Below are 18,635 nucleotides of genomic sequence, written 5' to 3'. Positions count from 1 at the left end.
TTGCAATAGTCTTTATTGACATATGACTTACGTAAAATCGAAAAAAAAATAGTTAAAATCAAAAATATTCATCATAACTTAGATTTACTCATTATTGACACATGATAAGAAAGGAAAAGGAAAAAAGAAAGTACACGCATCGACTTGTCATGCACAGAATCATGTTTTAAAAGCACGTTTACATTGGAAGGGGCATATTCGAATATAATTAAAATTTCAGCTGTTTTTTTAATTTTTCATGCATGTTTTGTGCGATCTGTCAACAGTACAATGTTGTGCCAGCCCCACAAACTGAACCCGGGCACACCGAAAACTAGCCTTGAAAAGAAGAGCCACAACGAGTCAATCACGCATGATTCGAACCCACATCGAGAGAAAGAATGCTCAAGAGCATGATCGCAATGAATTAGGCGGCGAATCGATGTTGCCAGTTTCTGATGGGAAACCCGGATAACAGGCCGGGCATGATCAGCATCGGAGTCGGTGCCGATGCATCCGATCCACAAGCAGATTCGACAACTGGACACTAAGTTGAATAGAGTTTGCTACATCGGGTCAGTGTCATGGGGATCTAATTGTTGGTATTATACTCCCCCAGAACCCCAGTCTAGACTCACAAACACGGTGAATCAGACAGTGTCTTGACGAACCGATGACCCGGTTTTCGATGACAGAAACTGGAGGTCGGATGAGGTTGTGTATGTACAAGTTGTGGGGCGGAACGGAATGTGTGGAGACAGGTATGAGGCGGTACAGGTTTTGGCTGTATAAAGATCAACGCCGAACCCGGTGGCGGTGGATCAGGTGCGAAACATCGGAGTCGGTAGCGGTGACGGTGAAGGGCAAAAGACAGATTGGGTGTAAGTGTAACTCGTGTTTCGTTGCCAGGATGTGTGCAAATTTCTGGATCCTTGATGGACGGAGAGAAGGCGTTCGCGGCAGGGCTTGTTCTGGACGCTCCCTGGAACTACATGTGGTAGTCGCTGCTGATGGAATAAGTTGGATTGCCTGCGGCCTTGGAGGTTTTTAGCTCAGACGGAAAAAATGACTGGAGCAGTTCGGATTTCAGTGTATCGAGTTGGTTTGAACTGCTTGGGTGGTTAATGGACAGCATGGCGACCAGCTGTTGGTTCCGATCCTCCAGTTCCCTGCACTTGTTTTCCAGCGTCTCGCACCGTTGGTTGATGTCTTCCTTGCTTGCCTTCATCTCTTGGATCTTGTTCTGCAAGTCCTTGAGATAGGTGATTGCGTCGATTAAGGTGGATGCCTTATCGGCCTGCGGTAAATACACAAGGACCAAACTTACATCATGAACAACTTCATCAGCCTAGCTACAAAGAATTGGTAACATGAGCCTGGTATGAGTTTTGATGTTTTGTACCCCGGAAGGGGAGCTAGTCATATGTTGGATTTCGCACCTTCGAAATTGTAGGAACCAGTCTTCTCAACGCAGTGAAATTTTCCTTCTGCTTCATTCTCCGGCGTCTTTCAGCCATCATATGGTTGACAGCAGCTTCGTCATGACCAACATGTATTGGGCCTTGACCACGACTGCTACTTGCATGCTCCATTCCCCACCTTCTTCGACCCCTCAAATTGGGTGTAATATTCTGCGTTGTGGTTAGTCAGAAATTAAGCTTTCAGTTTATTGCACTATATTCTGACACGAAAGGACTTGATCAACTAAATGTGACCAGATAGGAGAGTAGAAGTGAACGAGCTTGATAAAATGAATTCCGCATGTCCATGTACTATACCTCCGTGACAGTGGTAGCAAGTCCGGTAGGCTCCTCCTCTATATTTTGAACTAGATTCAACGACTTATCGGCTGTCTCTCGGTGATACGTATCGACCGCTTTGAGCACTTCCAGCGCAGACAAGGATTTTCTCCGTAGCAGTACCCCGGCAACTTTAGAAACCTGATTGACGAGACTAACGTTGCTGCTACGCTTAAGCAGATTCGGAGGGTCATCGGTACTCCTTTGCAAGCTACCTGGATCATGCTGCCATGAATGGAACGGGAAATTTTAGAGGATTAGAAAATTTATATTGTGGAGGAGGATCTCTGAAATGCTGCGCCATAGAGAAGAGACTCACTTTTAGGGCGGTCACCTTGTCGTTCATGGTGGCAGCTTGGGCCCCTGCAAGTTCAGGTTGTTGGCCTGCTTGTTGTCGCCAATGCTCTTGCATTTCCTGAGCTTCAAACAAGCTGAATGCTTTCTGGATTTCATATTGATCGCCACAAGAAGTTGTGCGCCTCAAGTTTTGGTTCAACAGGGACCGCAGAGTGCCTGAGGATGACGTTCTGATGTTATCTCACACAATATTTACAAGAAACTAAGTTAGCTACAAAGTAAAAATAAAAATAGGAAAGGCCAGTATTCAATAATAGTAATCCAGTCTGCGAGCACCTCGTTGTAAGAAATGAACAAACACTCCAACACTCACGGCACTTCATTTTCAGTGTTCAACTGAGGGTATCATGACTGAATTATTCATTTCAAGAACAACCGGCAGAAGTAGAAATGTTTAACAAACTTCAAAGAAAATTAAATTGAGGTGAAAAAGTTCTATATGAATATCATTCTCAACCGATGATTAATAGTAATGAGCACACAAGAGAAAAATGTCTGAAGCAAAGCTTCACACAGTATTGGGGATCTGACGGTGGCAGCCATCAAGGGAGTTGGGGTAAGGAATATCGCTTTGATCCTTCAAGACCACAGTACCTGTCCAGGGTAGAATTTTGTGAGTTGGGGAGGGGATTGTGATGGATTTGTGGCTGCTGCGGTTCAGGAGAAGCCGAGAGTCTTGCAGACGAATCCCCTTGGCTGCTCACGCTGGAGGAAGTCGCAGCACCCGACCAAGGACGATATCGATCCGCTTGCGAAACCATCAACCCATGGCTGGCAGATTGTGTCATGATCCTCTGGTTGACTTGCTGACTGACATGGAAATCAGCCTCGGCATGCGCCGGATTGGATGGTGCATTAGGGTTGGGCATCAGGAACGTGGAAGGCGTTCCTCCGTGACTGTGCAACGTGGATAAATTCTCAGTTGTGACCTTATCGATGGCGGAATCTAGTTGAGTATCTTGCTGACCATGCATGAAAATGTCCGAATTTAGGCTCAAGTTTGAGCTGATAGCCGACCTGGGACAGCCCCAAGAAACAGGTTACGGTATAGATGAGCACCACTTGGCCAAACCTAGAGATACAGCTCTCAATAAGAGAAAAGAGCTTTTGCAGCTTTAAGGTACTTTGCAATCAAGTGCTGAGGATGGAACGCTTACCTCCACACTTGGTCTGACAGGTTAAACTCGGACTGAAAAGGTCGGTTGAGATCTTCTGAAAATCGGAGAGACATTTCTGAAATGCTCCGAGACATCATCTCAGAAGAAGGCTGTTGTAATGCCAAACTTGAAGGATTATTTGCTGCCGAATCCTGATGAAAACCGAGATGAGAATCAGCTTGGAACATTAAAGTATCCCAGGAACATGCATGCTCAGACGTTGTGTGCTGTAGCGGCAGCACACCCAGGAGGTCGTTGGACAGCACTTCATGAATCTGGTCCATTACCTGAAAGTTCTCTCGCACCTACACATCATGCACTCAACCCCAGGCGTAGCCAGCCATTAGTATTAAAGTGATACCATCAAAAGTGATTCATAAAGTTATCACAAGCAGCATAAATGTTCTCGAGCAACTCAAACGGCACTGAACAATTCACGTTAAATAATAGATATTGGAAAACAGTTCAACTTCCACCACCGTGCACCACTAATCTTTGGATAATCTAAATCTTTCTAATTCTTAAACTGTCAGAGAGTTTGCGACAGTGTGCGAGAGTTGCTTCCTCGGAAACAGCAACATTGCAACGGTCGCACGATTCTATACCGGCAGTCGGTAGGCTCATAATTCTTGCTGGTACATCAAATCTATGTCCGCCTACTCCGACCGTTTAGTGAATTGAAGGAGAGCTACTACCATATTATTCACAAACAAGAGTTCTTCAGCGACCACATTCAGTCCGAAGAGCAAATCGACATCATTCCACGCAACACGACGTCAAGACAAGACTGAAACAATCGCGAGCTTTCAGTAGCGGATCCAAGTGGCAGCAATCGAGGAGAACAGTCGACCTTCCTGAAACTAAACTTGCGACGGTTGACATGAAACCAAAACCCTAGACTAGTGTATACCTCACTGGCATAGCACTCAAGTTCCCAAGAGTGCGTCCCAATCAGGGCGCATTAGCAGCACCAGAATCTACTGCGCGACAACAAACAATGCTAACTTTAGCGACCTATGAACCAGAAGTGAACGGAGAAATCTACACATGCGAGGAAACACCAAATCAGGGTCAACTTCTGAAAAGATGTGAACCTCATTAATATTCTTCCACTAGGGGCTGTGAATAAGAGCCCTGTTTAATATATTATAACTAATATAATCCATATGGTGGGCACGTTATCGCTCAAAGACAAACTCGAGGTTACAATTATAGTTTATAAAGTCGGTATGAGCAAGTAAAGGTCGCGGGGTTCCTACTTGGGGAAGCATTTGAGTGTACCCAATTGATTACACCCTCAAATTTCGGGTATAAAAAGAAGGATGGAAGGCCACTTTTCGGTTCAAATCTCCGTAACGAATGCTGTCTCATTTCAAACTCTGTTCTCAGCCATATGCTACAAAGCTGCGACGAACTAATGGACCTGTAAAGCTCCTTGGACATAAGTTACAAGTCCATTAGTTCGTCGCAGCTGGCAAAACAACATGATTTTAGGATAATTTTGCTGCTCCTCGTGAGTGCATCAATAAAACCGGCTCTGAAACGGAAAAATGGACTAAATTGCAAGTATTAATTACTGCTTTAAAGATTCCACTAGGACAGGGCACGTGCCTTTCCTATTCTGCAAGAATATATGACCAGATCCACTGAAGGTCTCGGAACATTGTGTGGAATGGATCACTTCTGATTGAAACTCCAGCATCACTGAACTCTTAGATGTAAGATATATATTTTTTCAGAACTGCTCAGTTGAGATCATAAGAGATCATGGAGTTGCAAGCAGGGTGGCCTCGATACGAATGGAAGGATTGTAAAATTCTAAAATTCGACTGCAAAGAGCTAAAACAGTGAAGAGCAAAGATAAAAATCTGCTTACATGAATGTGCGTGCCCATTTCGAGGACAGAGTCGATGCATGGAATGCATATCATAGTCTGCGCACGAGTCCAGCAATTAGGACCACGCTAGAAATCTATCAGAACTCAAGTTTGATACAAAAATTGGTAACCTGGTTGTCTAGTACATATGTAATGACTTGAAACATACCGTGGCGCTATTCATGCGAAGTGCGCTAAACTCTGTAGACTGTACATAAACGAAGCGGCATGAGGGCTTTTCTATGAATGAATAGCCTCAAACACAATCCAACACTTACATTGATTTTGGCGCATCTCAGGAACTGCGATTGCTCCATCGTACCCGCATTCTGACCAACTGAGTCACCAGTTAACCAGAAACGTCTGCCATCTACACTTGCTCTTCCAACAGCTCTGCATCCAATTTGAAACTGTGATGGTCATACTTCACTTCTGTTTAAACTATTAGATTGAATGGATGCACGAGCCATATGATGCAACGCACTCCTAACCCTTGAATAAATGATTTAAGTGCTGGGAACTCAACACAGATCCACCAGCAATTTATCGAGACAGGAAATTTAATACGAATGGTGCAGATGGAGATGTGGACAAGGACTCGATTCTGTCATTCAATTCATGACATAGTCTAAATGACACAATCTAGGAGTCAATCTTCAGTGTCATTTCGGTCCGGTATTCCTGCACCTCTTGTCTGGCACTGCACGATACTCACGTCATGTATCACTACACGAGATTCATCATATGATAGATACCTCAAGTTGACAGGCCTGGATGATATATTTACAGTGCAATATTCAACCATTACTAAAAAAAAACTAAATTATCACCATGTAACTTTGCAGTGTACACTCTAGAGGATGAAGATATTAGATTCTGCAAACTAATTGATTCGCATCAAGAAAGGAGATTACCCGTTGCCAGGAGCGAAAGAGCAAGACTTGTATGTTGTGTAGAAGAGCTGTGCATCCCAATTACTCCTCGGAGCACTTGACGCTGTCCCAACCTGCGTGTTAACCTGAAAGTATCCCCTCGTCCAGTCGAGGACCCTGAATCCACGACAATACATTGATATCTGTCCAGTTTGTGTCACATCTTTGGCGGAAATCTAGAACATGAGACTAAGAAAATAAAACCATGATTCTCGTTTGATACATGGAGTACAAAGATCCGTGCCTGCCGCTGCATTTTCCACAGAAAATACCACAGGAAAAAAAATATATATATATATATATATATATCTTCATGTGACTGTCAAGAACGACAACCTCTCAGTTTTAATATCCAGCGGGGGTCGAGCTTTCGAATGACCCCACAAGATCAAATAGATTCCTCAGTGGATTCATTCATTGAAAAGCCAATTCCACACTTAAATTCATCTTTTGAATAAGGTCACTTGCAGAATTCGAAGTCAAGAGCAGAAACAAGTTTTTCATTCCTTTCAAACGTGAGCCACGGCATTAAGCCTATATGTTCCAAAACGTTCCAATTCAATTCATGGCAAGTGGTCTGCACTTTGATAGAACATGCATGCAGATACATGTGCTTTCTGCAATCACACGTTAGAATTTTTCGCAGCTGTTGAATTTTCATTTCTACGACGGCATCAAGCATAACCACCATGGTAACAATCAAGTAATAGAGATAGGAATCGCAATGACCTTGTTCGAGGATTGAGCGTCCAGATGACACCATACGACCAGTTCAAACGGTCCACCAAAATTCCAAGCCGCTCCAGCAGAAGATTCTCTGCATGGGTGTCGACTCCACCACTTCGAGGATTCATGGTTGGCGAAAGCATACTCAAAGTGCAGCCTCTTCAGTTCCTTCGTAGGACCAAAAGTGAGTACTCAATTTATCTGTCTCTGCGTCACGGATACATAACCTTCAATATTATATATTCTGCCATCGAAGTACTGAACTCATGGCCAGTCCAGTGCCTTCTAAACTTGTATTCCGGCTGGAAGACTGGCAATTCTTGAAATTGGTATATCACAGCGGCTGGGTGCGTCGAAGAAAGAAGGGAATTGCTCCTCACGAGAACATTTGGACTAAATGAGCAAGTATTTGGCAGCAATAGATATCACCCCATGACACTTCTGATGTGATTGTCTATGTTCACGAACTAATTGAACGTTGCCAGCCTAACACTTGGTTCAGTTCGAATCGATGAGATTAGACGATCTAGCGATCACGGGAGGATGGATCATCTGACATGAATTTGTAGAAAAAAATAAAAACTGAGAACAGAAAAATAAAAACTATACAAATAAATAAATAAATACAAACAACAAAACCTTTCAGACATCCAAGGTCTGCTAAATTAGATTCTTTCCCGTGCCTTCGCCGAACGATCTCTGAGCTGGTCCTCTCATCCATATTCACTCAGTTATTCACGCAACGACCTATACGACATCCCACCTGCTCATCCCGCCGCACCCCAGTACAGCGCTTCCTGCAAACGGTACCAGCAAGTTCCAAGCGACGTTGTGCTGCAGCTCAGAAAACCATTTGCAGCTTTAATATACTTCGACAAATAAAATGAAAACCTGTTTGTTTCTCCACCGCTGCAAGGCCACCAGCTGCCAAAGGATAATCTCAACGGCCGCAGTCCAGTGACCCGCTTCAAGTGCTATAGGCAAAAACGAAGCTGTATTGCGAGCTCCAAATCCAGATAGTACCGCTGGCGTCTCCCAGCTACGACCACTCCGAGTAGAATGCCAACCCGCCTGTCCTTCTTCATCGTCTGCGTCTGCTGCTTGCTTCGTCTCTTCTTCTTCTGTTTCCACAGGCTTACCGCTGCCGATGAGATCCGTCTCCGGGGCTGGAGCCCGAAACGAAAAGGCCACCAGACTGTCACGGAGTGACAATGGGCATCGGTTACATGAAGAAAGGGAACCCGACACCCAAACTGGTAACCGATCCATGTGTGATAGACTCAAGGGGGCGCGATTCAGCGGGAAAAACAATAAAATCACGTGCGAGACAAAATTATACCCCCGCTGGCTCGCAACGCGCGCAGAGCCAGACAGGCGAACCTTTGCTAAAAGCAGTCTCGCCGAGAGAGAGCCTCGGGCGGAAGACCCGAATCGTGTGAGCCTTAATTAGGAATTTGTACTTGTGGGTCCCATTGAGCACTTCTTCCTCCCACTCCTCCACGTTGATGTGCCTTGGAAAACATTCTCGTCGTCGACGTCGTGGCCAGATCGCAGCACTAGCTGCGCGACCCCATCCCCCTCCTCACGCCGTCACAGCTTCTCCTCGAACATCCCCGAGCTCCCGTAACCGTGCGAGTCCCATAACCGTCTGCATCCTATTGTCAACCGAGTCCTATACCTGCTTGGGTCCCATCACCACCTAGTTCTGTAACCGCGTAGCTTCGTGAGGAGTGGGATGTCCATATCAATTTGCCTTTATTATTTTACAAGTGTAAAGATATTAATTTACAAATGTGTGTGTATATATATACATATAAATATAGATATAGGGGAATTTTATACAGAGCCAATTTTTTACAAAATCAATCTAACTATTATGAAAAATACTACTAATAGCAATGATTCATGGATTTATTTTACTACTATTGGATCTATAACCAATAAAAACCAACCTCATTCATCATGATTACCATATTCTTCAATTTCTTTAATCTTAAACTACTTTCTTCAATCTTAAACTACTTTTCAAAGGTCATCATTGAATGTGCAAAATTAAAGAAATTAACAGTATATATATTGTACAATAATGTACATATATTCTAGTATAACAGCCTTTGGATTCACCAATTTGGTAATGCATTATTTGTGAGAGACTATAAATTTTATTTATATATCTACGGTTATAAAAATCAAATGAATAAATTTTACTATAAGTGTAAAAGTGTTAATTGTATAAGAATGTAAGGAAATAGATTTGCTACACACCATGTTGGTTAATATTTATAACTTTAAAAGCTTTCGAATATATATATATATATATATATATATATATTAAATCAAAACTAGGTTTTGCAAATGAGATTATGCATCAAACATGAGTATAGATAATTGAGTTGATGTATTGGAGAATATCTGTAATAAATTCATAATATGCTAAAGCTATATCATAAGATCAGCAATCAGATGCGAATTTCATTAGTAAATGAGTGTCAGAACTGGAAACTTAACAATATTTAAATTTTAAAAAATAATAACTTTTTTTGTAAATTTAAATAATTTTATGACATCCCATGCACAATTTATGTTATTGACTTATCCTTATAATTCTTAAAAATCAAGTATTTGGTTGAGTGCATGAGATCTTTCATAAAGCTTTGTCTATATTCACATTTTTAATTATGGTTCAAATATACATTTGCAAATTTTCACACTTTTTAAGTACATATAAATATATTCATATACTTATATGTTTTGTTTTAATTATGTAATTTTTGTATCTCTTTCCTTGTTGTGAATGAGTGTGCTTGTGTTGTCTGTCTTATAATATATGTCGTAATATTAGATTTAGGAAGAGCAACATGTGTGTGTATATATATATGTATATATTTATATTTATTTTCCTTTTTCAACCACTACATTCATCTTTTAAGATGTCTTATAATAATGATTCTAGATAACTATATTTTAATGCTCATGTGTAGACTAGTACAAAAGGCAACATTTTAATGTTCAAGATGTTTAGATTGTTTTCAAATTCAAAGAATTACAAAAATAACAAGTTATAGAAACCCAAAATTTATGTATAAAACTCATCATGCTATTAATTTATTTTACGTCATTTTCCTTACTTATTTTTGTCTGTTGGAATTAATTTTGCAGCAAAAACCAATTGAAAAAGTATCATCTACTTAGATGTTTTTGGAAATTCCATAATTGCCATAGCCAATAAACTGAGCATTAAAAGAAAACATGTGTTTAAACTGTTAATATACTATTGAAGAGGAGAAAACCAGATATGACCCACAAGGATGTATTTAATTTTGTTTGTCGATAGATTGGTTTATTTATTTAACCTACGTAAATAGTTTTTCTGTACAGTCATCCCTTCATTCAGTCATCCATTAAAATGGAGGAGCGCTCACTAATTTCTATAGAAGTGATGTTTACCACTTGTTGCTGAACAACAATCACAATGGGTGAGAATGGCAACAGAAAAATCTACAGTTGTGACTTCCGATGACAAGCATCATGCATGTTGTGCAATTCAAGAAAAAAATTTATCCTGGTTGATTCATAAAAGTGATTTTTTATTGACTTCCATGTCATTATCTTAAAGTTAGCTTCCACATGATCATGTATTAAAGAACTAGGGGACATGAGAAATGCACACGTTGCTTGCAATCAAAAACAACGGTATCTATATTTAGATGTTACATAATGTGTGGCATTCATTCTACATTGGCACCCTGGCATTCCAGTATCCGAGCATATTTCCAGGACATAATCCGGCACCAAAAGATGGAGAGTAGCTGCACGGTGAAAACAAGGATATAAGAGGCGAGAATAAGAGCATGAGCACCTTAAAATAATTGCCCCATGAGCTCGTGGATGATGAAATACTCAATGGTTGCCATTGGGGAATCTGGAGAAGAAATCTCGGTGTGGTTTGAGATCCAGTGATGAGGTGGGTCTGACCCAGCTTCTTTCTAGCCCATGAGACCTACGAATAAAATAAACAAAAGAAGAATACAGACACAGACGTGCGGACAGAAAGATGGGTGATCACCACATAAGTACAAAAACTTTGTCAGAAAACATGCACAGAAGAGGCGAGTGGTTGGGTGTTTGCAATACGGCAGCAGCCTGACTGCTGGGCACAATATCATTCAACTCTTCTTATTCAAAGAATTAGGTTACTTGGGGAATTCAAGGCAGTCTAAGTGTAAAAATACACTGCCAATACATCTAAGGTACTCATCAATGCGGAATCATTCAACTATTGTACAATGGGGACAAGGCTTACTTAGCTAGGTTTAGGGGGTTCATGAGCTGCAATAGAAATATTAACAACAAAATTTAAGTCTCGTTTTGAGGGAAAGAAAGCAAGGAAGACTTGCGACTAAGATTCCTCTACATAATTAAACCCTAAACGCAAAATTATTATGCGGAGCCTTGTCCCCGTTGATAAGGGGACTCTCGAGCAGACTGTCCACATGCCTCGGCAGGGAGTCATTCTTCTCGGAAGTCCCCTGCAAGTGGCCGTCTCCATAGAATCGCTGTTTCGTTTCCTGCATGGTCATGCTCGCCTTAACTCGAGATGAAAATCCTTGGTGCGTCTTCTGCACCGCCTTGGTCCTTTCCTGCTTGTACATGTCGGGATCGGTGATGTGCTTCTGAAGGTAATGAATTTCCTGAATCAAGTGGTGGTCCATCGGGTGGAACATGCGCTGGTAGCCCTGATAGACGGCGTAAGGCAGGACGCATGCGATCGGAACAAGAATGGTGATGAACCAGTACATGGGAGAGTTCACCAGTGTTTCTACAAACACCTTGTACGCTGTGGTAGAAAGGGTGGGATTGATGCTTCCATACACTACCACGAAAAGGTACCACAGTGCAATGCTGCCCCAGATGAAGACATGCTGGATCCATGTGAAGTAGCTCAATGCCATTGCAACTTGTACATTGACGACCCAAACCACGCACGTATACATGGCGGCTCCGAGTTCCTCAATCCCTGCAAGCTGCCCGTCGTTCCTGTAGGCTTCGATCTCGAATGCTGCCGTGGTGAAGAAGAAAGCCACGACGGAGCTATAGACTCCGTTGGCCATCCATCCCAGAATACGGCTCCACGTGAAAAACATATTCTTAGGACCTTGCTGATATAGAGCTGGGAACTACAGCAACACGATCACACAACAGAAACAAAAAATTAAAAATGAAGATGAATTCATGGCATCCTGCAATTTGTTATTTGCACAAGCAAACAACCTCAGAGCTGACAGAACCAGTCAAACTGTTCAACTGCTATTGCATTAGAGAAAAAGGGCGTTCTACTAAACTCTGATGAATCAGGCAGAACAAGTTACAATAATCACAATTTAGTGTACTAACACAAAAAACAGATGTGACGAATGGAAGGAAAAGACTTAATACCTGCAAACAGACTCGCGAGGAAACGTCCTGTTCAAACACGCCCAAAGCGATTACCGGTAGAGATGTGAAGAACACATTAAAAAGTGAAGTATACCAATCATTGTAGGCAGTTTGCCCAGAAAAGGTTGTAAACGCCTCATAATAAAAGAGAGTAAGACCGAATGTGATGTTTTTGTAGAAGAAGTAAACAATCTGCAAGAAAAATTGGCAAGAATTATATGAGAAAAGGTACGAGTCAATTCAAGTACAATCTCACATCAACCAAATAACCTCAGCATACACCTTAGTTCACTATATATCCTACCAATAACGGCCAATATAAACATAGCTTGTAATAAGATAATGAGCACCAAAATGATTTGAACATGAAGCGCCAATTTTGGCAAACACAAAATTTTACGTGCGGCAGGAAATCGATCGAAGCATGCGACCAGAATTCATACCATAAGAGCAATACGCTTGTAGCACCAATGCCCATGTACGATGAGCAGACGCTCTAAAAACTTAAACTGTGCAATCGAAAAATCACTGGCCATGACTGCCTGAAATACCCACGAACACAAAATAAAATTGTTAGGCGCGGCGACTTGCACATACAGATAAGCTATTCCCAGTAAAATGACGGTAAGATGGCAGTTGAATCGACATCAGATACTGACCTGCATGCCTTCAACCCCACTAATACCAACACCTATATCAGCCTCTTGGATCATGCCAACATCGTTGGCACCATCTCCAATTCCGAGAGTTGCTTTCCCTGTTCCTTCCTTCACAAGCTTGGTTATCTGCAAATACTTTGAGTATCACTAGATGGCACTAGATTCAAGGTTATACATATAATTCTACAACAAATTAGAGAGCTGAGAAACTACATGTAAAGAAGACTGTTCTGAATAAAAATATACCCATACGGAACTAGACCAATAACAGAGTTTAACAAGATGCAGCAACAAGCATTCACGGTCATAATGTATCACTAGATTGCACAAAGAGGTGTATACCATAGCCTTCTGCTTTGGAGACACCCGGCAGCAAATAACAGATGCACATTGGGTTGCAAGCTTGAGCAGCTCCTGCTTTAAACCGTCTTCAAGCGCATACATCAGAGACTTGCCATCAATGATCAAAGCATGAGGATTGTCATCTTCAGTATCCAACTTTATCTGTTGATTTCCTGCTTCTATTTGCGAAGTTATACTATCTCTTGCAGCTTTCGCTATCTGATTCTTATCTCCGTTTTCCTCAATAGCCCTCATTTCAGGTGTTTCAAGACCTACAATAATCTGATGCATTCCTTGCCGCAATAAGCTGCATGCAAACCTGCATACACAAATCAACACCAAATTGCAAACAGGTCAATAAGATTCACCATTTCAATGTCCTTCATACGCCTATTTGAATTCGTACTTTAATTATTTTTCGAATCATATTAATGGGGAAAAGTTTTAAATAGACAAAATCATTAATTAACACAAACTCACATTTCCAAAAGCTAATGTCGGCCTAAAATAACTCACCCAATGTTAATAGCAGTCTCTTGCTTGTCTCCAGTTAGGACCCAGATCTTAAGGCCCGCCTGCGCAAGTCTGTCAATACATTCCGGAACCTGCAAAAAGACATGAATCGGTGCAGACGTATGAGCACCTTCTATTGAGAATGAGGGATAAGAAAATACATGATCTCAAGCTACATTTATCAGTCATAAAACACAATGCTTGAAGACATATCACATAGCTCTGACACTACTCATGCAGACGAAGTCACTTGACACGCACCCCTTGCTGCAATTTGTCCTCGACAGCCGTAGCCCCAACAAGAAAAAGATCCCTCTCTATTAGATCCGAGGCCTTGTCTAGCAATTCATCACGATCTGAGCCAATGGTAGTTTTGGCCTTCGTAAATGTTGCATTCCATTGTTCATATTCAGACTCCTCCAATACGCGGTAGGATATAGCCAAAGTACGCAACCCAGCATCACCATATTTCGCCAAATGAGCTTTGGTTGCATTCCAATATTGTTTCCCGTTCCTTCCTAGTCTATCATAAATAATACTGTGGGTCCCAAAAAGAGGAAGAGTCTGTCAGTCCAGAGAAAAATCATAAGGCAACTACCTACTCTGAGAACTTCAAAAAAGTCAAGAAATCTCCTCCAGTAGACAACATGCCAGGCTCTTGTGAGATACAGAGGTTGGATGTCCCTACTCGCTATGCTGAGATGCAAAACCCGCTAAATCATCTCAGTTATTGTATTTCTGGTCCGCAGATTTCGGATTGTGTCTGTTAACTACATAAAATAACTTCAAATGCGATAAAGTTGCACAAAACAATTAAAAGTCGAGACTCTGATCGACTTGAAGCGATAAAATAAAAACAGAAAATAATTCTTTAAAATTATTAGAAGAATATTTGAATAAATTACTCATAAGTTTTGTTTGAAGAGCTATGGAAACATTATCAGATAATAGTAACTGTACCTATCAGCACCCTTGCACATAAGAATAATCTGACCAGATTCATCCTTCACAACAACGGACATCCGCTTGCGTGTGCTGTTGAACTCCAGCAGATTAAGGATTTTGTACTCCCTGCAGTTCAGTGTTAATATCAGATGCTTTCTGTGGGTAAAGAAAACAATATATCCTTCCAAATGCATATAAATGTAACAAACAAGGGTGAAATGGATTACTTAACAAAATGAGAGTTGAAACGGAGAAATTCACAAAACTCAATGCTGTGACAGCCCTTACCGCTCCATTGGAACTCCGTTGGGTCCGGGCTCCTTTACAATCACACTGTTTTGATTACGTTTCAAAAATTCAAATCCAAGTTCCCTTGCTGCTACCACAAAGGAAGCCTCATCAGGTGATTCTGCCTCATATGTTATAGTTCCTGTTGCGTCATCCACTTCAGGAATTGCAGTGTGGCATACTGCAAGAATCCTGAGGAACATTCGTATTTCCTCTGCATTTGGTTGATGCATCCAGTTCCCATCCTGAAGCCTCTCATCCTTCAAGTTGTAACCCTTCACATGTGAGTTCGACGACATGGGTCTCATTTCAACGTCGGAGCCTTCGCCGCCGATGCTACTGCTCTCCCTATCTTCAGTGATACTAGCGTCTTCAAGTTGGCGGGGATCTTTACCCAGCCTCCGAGCAGTTGCCTTTTCCACTTCTGTTACACCACGACCGTAAGCAGTACCTGCAATTGAACATTTGATAAACTCCATTTGGTTGCACGTGAGTGTTCCGGTCTTGTCAGAAAGAATGGTGTCAATTTGACCAAGTTCCTCGTTAAGATTCGATGTGCGAGCCCGAGCTGGCTGATCGGTATCCCGATGGTACATCTGAATATCGTTGTTGATAAACCGGGCCTGCAAGACCTTCACAAGTTCGATGGAGACATACAAAGATATTGGAATCAGGTACCCGTAGAGGATCAAAGCTGTAATCAAGTGCAATAACCCAGATAGCACTGCTTGATTAGGGTCGTAATACATTGTAGTATTATCAGGCTGCAAATACCACCAATTTGGCATGTCGAACTTTGTTCTGGCGGCAAATGCAATGGATCCAACTACGGATATAAACAAAAGAACGAGAAAAAGGAGATAGATAATCTTGTCCATTTTCCGCTCAATTCGACTCCGTTTGGAAGGTGGATCAGTGGCATTCTGCATAACCTTCGTTTCATGACCACTGAATATCACAACCCCATAGATAAATGGCGTATTACGAAGCTTAGAGTCTCGCAACAAAATTTGTTGTGGACCCAGTGGCAGTACGTCTCCACCATACTCCAAATTTCCAACAAAGGTGTACAAGCTAGAATTGGGATCCTCGCAGCGGATTTTACCCTCAAATTTTTCAAACTCTTCATCACCGTCTAGCTCGTAAGTACGATCAAGGGACTTCTTCAGTTTCAAATTGGTCTCACCATCCAGATTCATGGTTTCCACGTAGCACACGCCATCTGGAAAACTTGAGGAGAGCATAAGAAGATCTGCTGGAAAGAAATTGTCTTTTTCAACCTTCACAATATCTCCCACCTTCACTTTCTTCCATTCACGCTCTTCGAACTTTCCTCCTCCCACGTGTATTTTCACTTTCCTGTTGTTTATTTCGTTATCCTGTATCCCCGAAAACACAAACAGAAAGAACCGTAATGCTTTAGTTCATACAAAATGCAATAATTTACGTTCAACTTCAACAATCTTGCAAATCTGCTTCACAAGATCCCCCTTCAGAACTCGCAATGTAGCCGAGTATCTACCAGCGATGCTGTAACATAAATAAATAAACACTACACAAAAACACAACAGGAGCAAACAACCAGAAATGGAGCTTGAATCAATGCTCCTCCGTGACTGTTCCAGAGAACACGTTGAAATTCATATTCAAGCTGGCCAGCGAGCGCGATGGAGAAAAATGGGCGCTAATGGCATCTTAGCATCGAAACAATCGGTTGACTAACACATCCCCCTATCCGATTCGATGCAGGTGAGTGAAACTAATGTCTTAGACAAAGCAATCAACGGGGCACTCGGAACCCCAAGCGCAGATAGGAAGATCCTCACCTGTATAAACCGACGCCAATCTTCGAGTGCTTCTTTGCACATACTGACTCCAACGACAAAGACAAGAGGCGCGATGAGACTGGCAGCGGAGTAGGGCGAAACGGGAGTAAGGGCCAAGATGGCTGCAAGAAGAAAGTACATGTTGGCAACACGGCGAAATTGCTCAAATAGCGCCTTCGGGAGGAAGGTTACAGCATTGTATTTGGTAGTGGACACATAATTGCTCTTGTACCGGTATGGTTTCTGCAAATGCATCTCCGATTTGTTGCAAAACACGACGCGGGAAAAACCTGGTCCCCCCACGGACATAGATTGCTGCCGCTCCAGCGGCGATTGTGGCCTGAAACATCCCGCCCAAGTGTAGAGCTTGCTAAACCGCACTCTATTCTTACCCCCCGCCATGTTACCCTAATTCGAGAAATTGAATCCCGGGCTGCCCAAACTTTTTTAATGAGGAGACTGCCACTGAAGGACGTCCAATCCAGAGAGCACCAGCTTAAAGTGAGAAAAAATCCTGACTTCTCCACAGAGCCAGATCCTGCTTCCTTGAACTGTTTCGAAAACCAATTTGGGTCCCGAAACTTCGAAACAGAAGGTTACGTGCTGGATCCCTCTCTCCCACGATATACGAGAATTCCTCCTTTCCAACCTCACAGTAAGCACATACTGGGTGTGATGTCCCCTTCTTCGCAAGCTTTCAACTCCGCTGAGACAGAGAGAGACGAGTCATACGGTAAGCGGCTACAAGAGGGCGCGTAGCTGGTAGGTTCTTCGTTGCAGAGTGCAAGGCCACTCTTCATCATCTTTCCCACTTCCGATCACAGACATCATGCTCGACGACCTATGCACCTCCGCCCTCTCGCTATCCCTCTCTCTCTCCCTCTCTCTATCCCTCTCTCTCTCTCCCTCCTCAGATCTGATCCTTACAGCAATCACGACTCTAGATCTCAAACATACGAATTAATAACGCAAATACCGAGTAACCCTCCCAAAAATCATCACAAACCCTCGCAAACACCCGAGTATCCAAAAAATGAAAAGAATGGCCTACCCTCGGCCACCTTCGGCAACTCCCTCTTACTCACTTTCCCGTTCCACTGCCCCGTATCACTCACCACAGCCTCCCACAACTCTTCCCAACCGCGCATCCAATAAACTACCTCATCTCCCGACCTCCCGACTTGCTTCCCCCCTGTGTTTCGAGTGATCTCCGTCCCTGCGGAGCTGTCCTAAAAGCGGAAATTGATATTAAAACGCTGCAGCTCTGCGAGAGCAGCGGTACGGGCGCAGCTCGGCGAGAGTGCGGGAGGGGGGACTATTAGTGGAGTGGCGACGACTGACTCCCTCTCGCAGACTTCGCAGCCGAGTCTCGTATTGGCAGCGCTGGGCGGCTCTCCCAATCGGCAGGTCCTCCACCCTCCCTACCCCGCTTGCGACGCGTTGATTGCAACGCGGTTGAGGTCATAGATCACGCGATTCGTATCTACGTGTATTTAACATCCACATTCTCTGTATCCTCACATCCAACTTGATCCCCCCTCGCGCGAGCCTCGGAGGCGTTCTCAAGTCAAGAATAACCACGTCATTCGTAGACTCGCAGGAGCTACATTCGTGCCGCAGCATAGATTCAGCCTCCCCAGCTTGTAAAAATATATCCATGAACGTAGAACTTCATGAATGAGCCGATGGCGACTGCAAGCTGCAGGCTGCAGTCTCGTTGACCCGCACAACCGATCAACCCAAAAACAGAAAACATTACCACGTCCAAGCTGATGTGATCACACTTTCTCTGTTCCCTTC

The 18,635-nt window shown here is 42.8% G+C and overlaps 2 protein-coding genes across 5 annotated transcripts; both read right to left on the bottom strand.

The window, feature by feature from the left end:
• Positions 1–205: 205 nt before the first annotated feature.
• On the bottom strand, positions 206–5,201 carry LOC112288342 (uncharacterized). Of its 4 annotated transcripts, none has more exons than XM_090254428.1 (7): positions 5,169–5,201; positions 3,293–3,597; positions 2,730–3,152; positions 2,098–2,305; positions 1,758–2,003; positions 1,419–1,610; positions 206–1,276 (listed from the first exon to the last, which is right to left on the bottom strand). In XM_090254428.1, exons 1-7 carry the CDS (start codon positions 5,184–5,186, stop codon positions 968–970), a joined length of 1,701 nt encoding a protein of 566 aa, XP_090110554.1. In that variant the 5' UTR covers positions 5,187–5,201; the 3' UTR covers positions 206–967. The 4 variants fall into 4 exon arrangements, with proteins under 4 accessions (XP_090110554.1, XP_090110555.1, XP_073393227.1 ...); XM_090254429.1 differs by having other exon boundaries at positions 2,113–2,305; XM_073537126.2 differs by lacking the exon at positions 5,169–5,201 and adding an exon at positions 4,203–4,364.
• Positions 5,202–10,943: 5,742 nt separating this feature from the next.
• Positions 10,944–18,172, bottom strand: LOC112288245 (putative phospholipid-transporting ATPase 4). The gene is made up of 10 exons (XM_024532248.3): positions 16,836–18,172; positions 15,010–16,388; positions 14,737–14,847; positions 14,038–14,314; positions 13,780–13,868; positions 13,264–13,582; positions 12,922–13,047; positions 12,706–12,804; positions 12,263–12,454; positions 10,944–12,003 (listed from the first exon to the last, which is right to left on the bottom strand). Exons 1-10 carry the CDS (start codon positions 17,235–17,237, stop codon positions 11,245–11,247), a joined length of 3,753 nt encoding a protein of 1,250 aa, XP_024388016.1. The 5' UTR covers positions 17,238–18,172; the 3' UTR covers positions 10,944–11,244.
• Positions 18,173–18,635: the final 463 nt, after the last annotated feature.

Source organism: Physcomitrium patens, chromosome 11 (assembly GCF_059467195.1).
Source record: "Physcomitrium patens ecotype Gransden chromosome 11, ASM5946719v1, whole genome shotgun sequence".
Lineage (NCBI taxonomy): Eukaryota > Viridiplantae > Streptophyta > Bryopsida > Funariales > Funariaceae > Physcomitrium > Physcomitrium patens.
The sequence above is the reverse complement of the archived record's forward strand: the minus strand, read 5'-3'. Positions and strand labels throughout refer to the sequence as shown.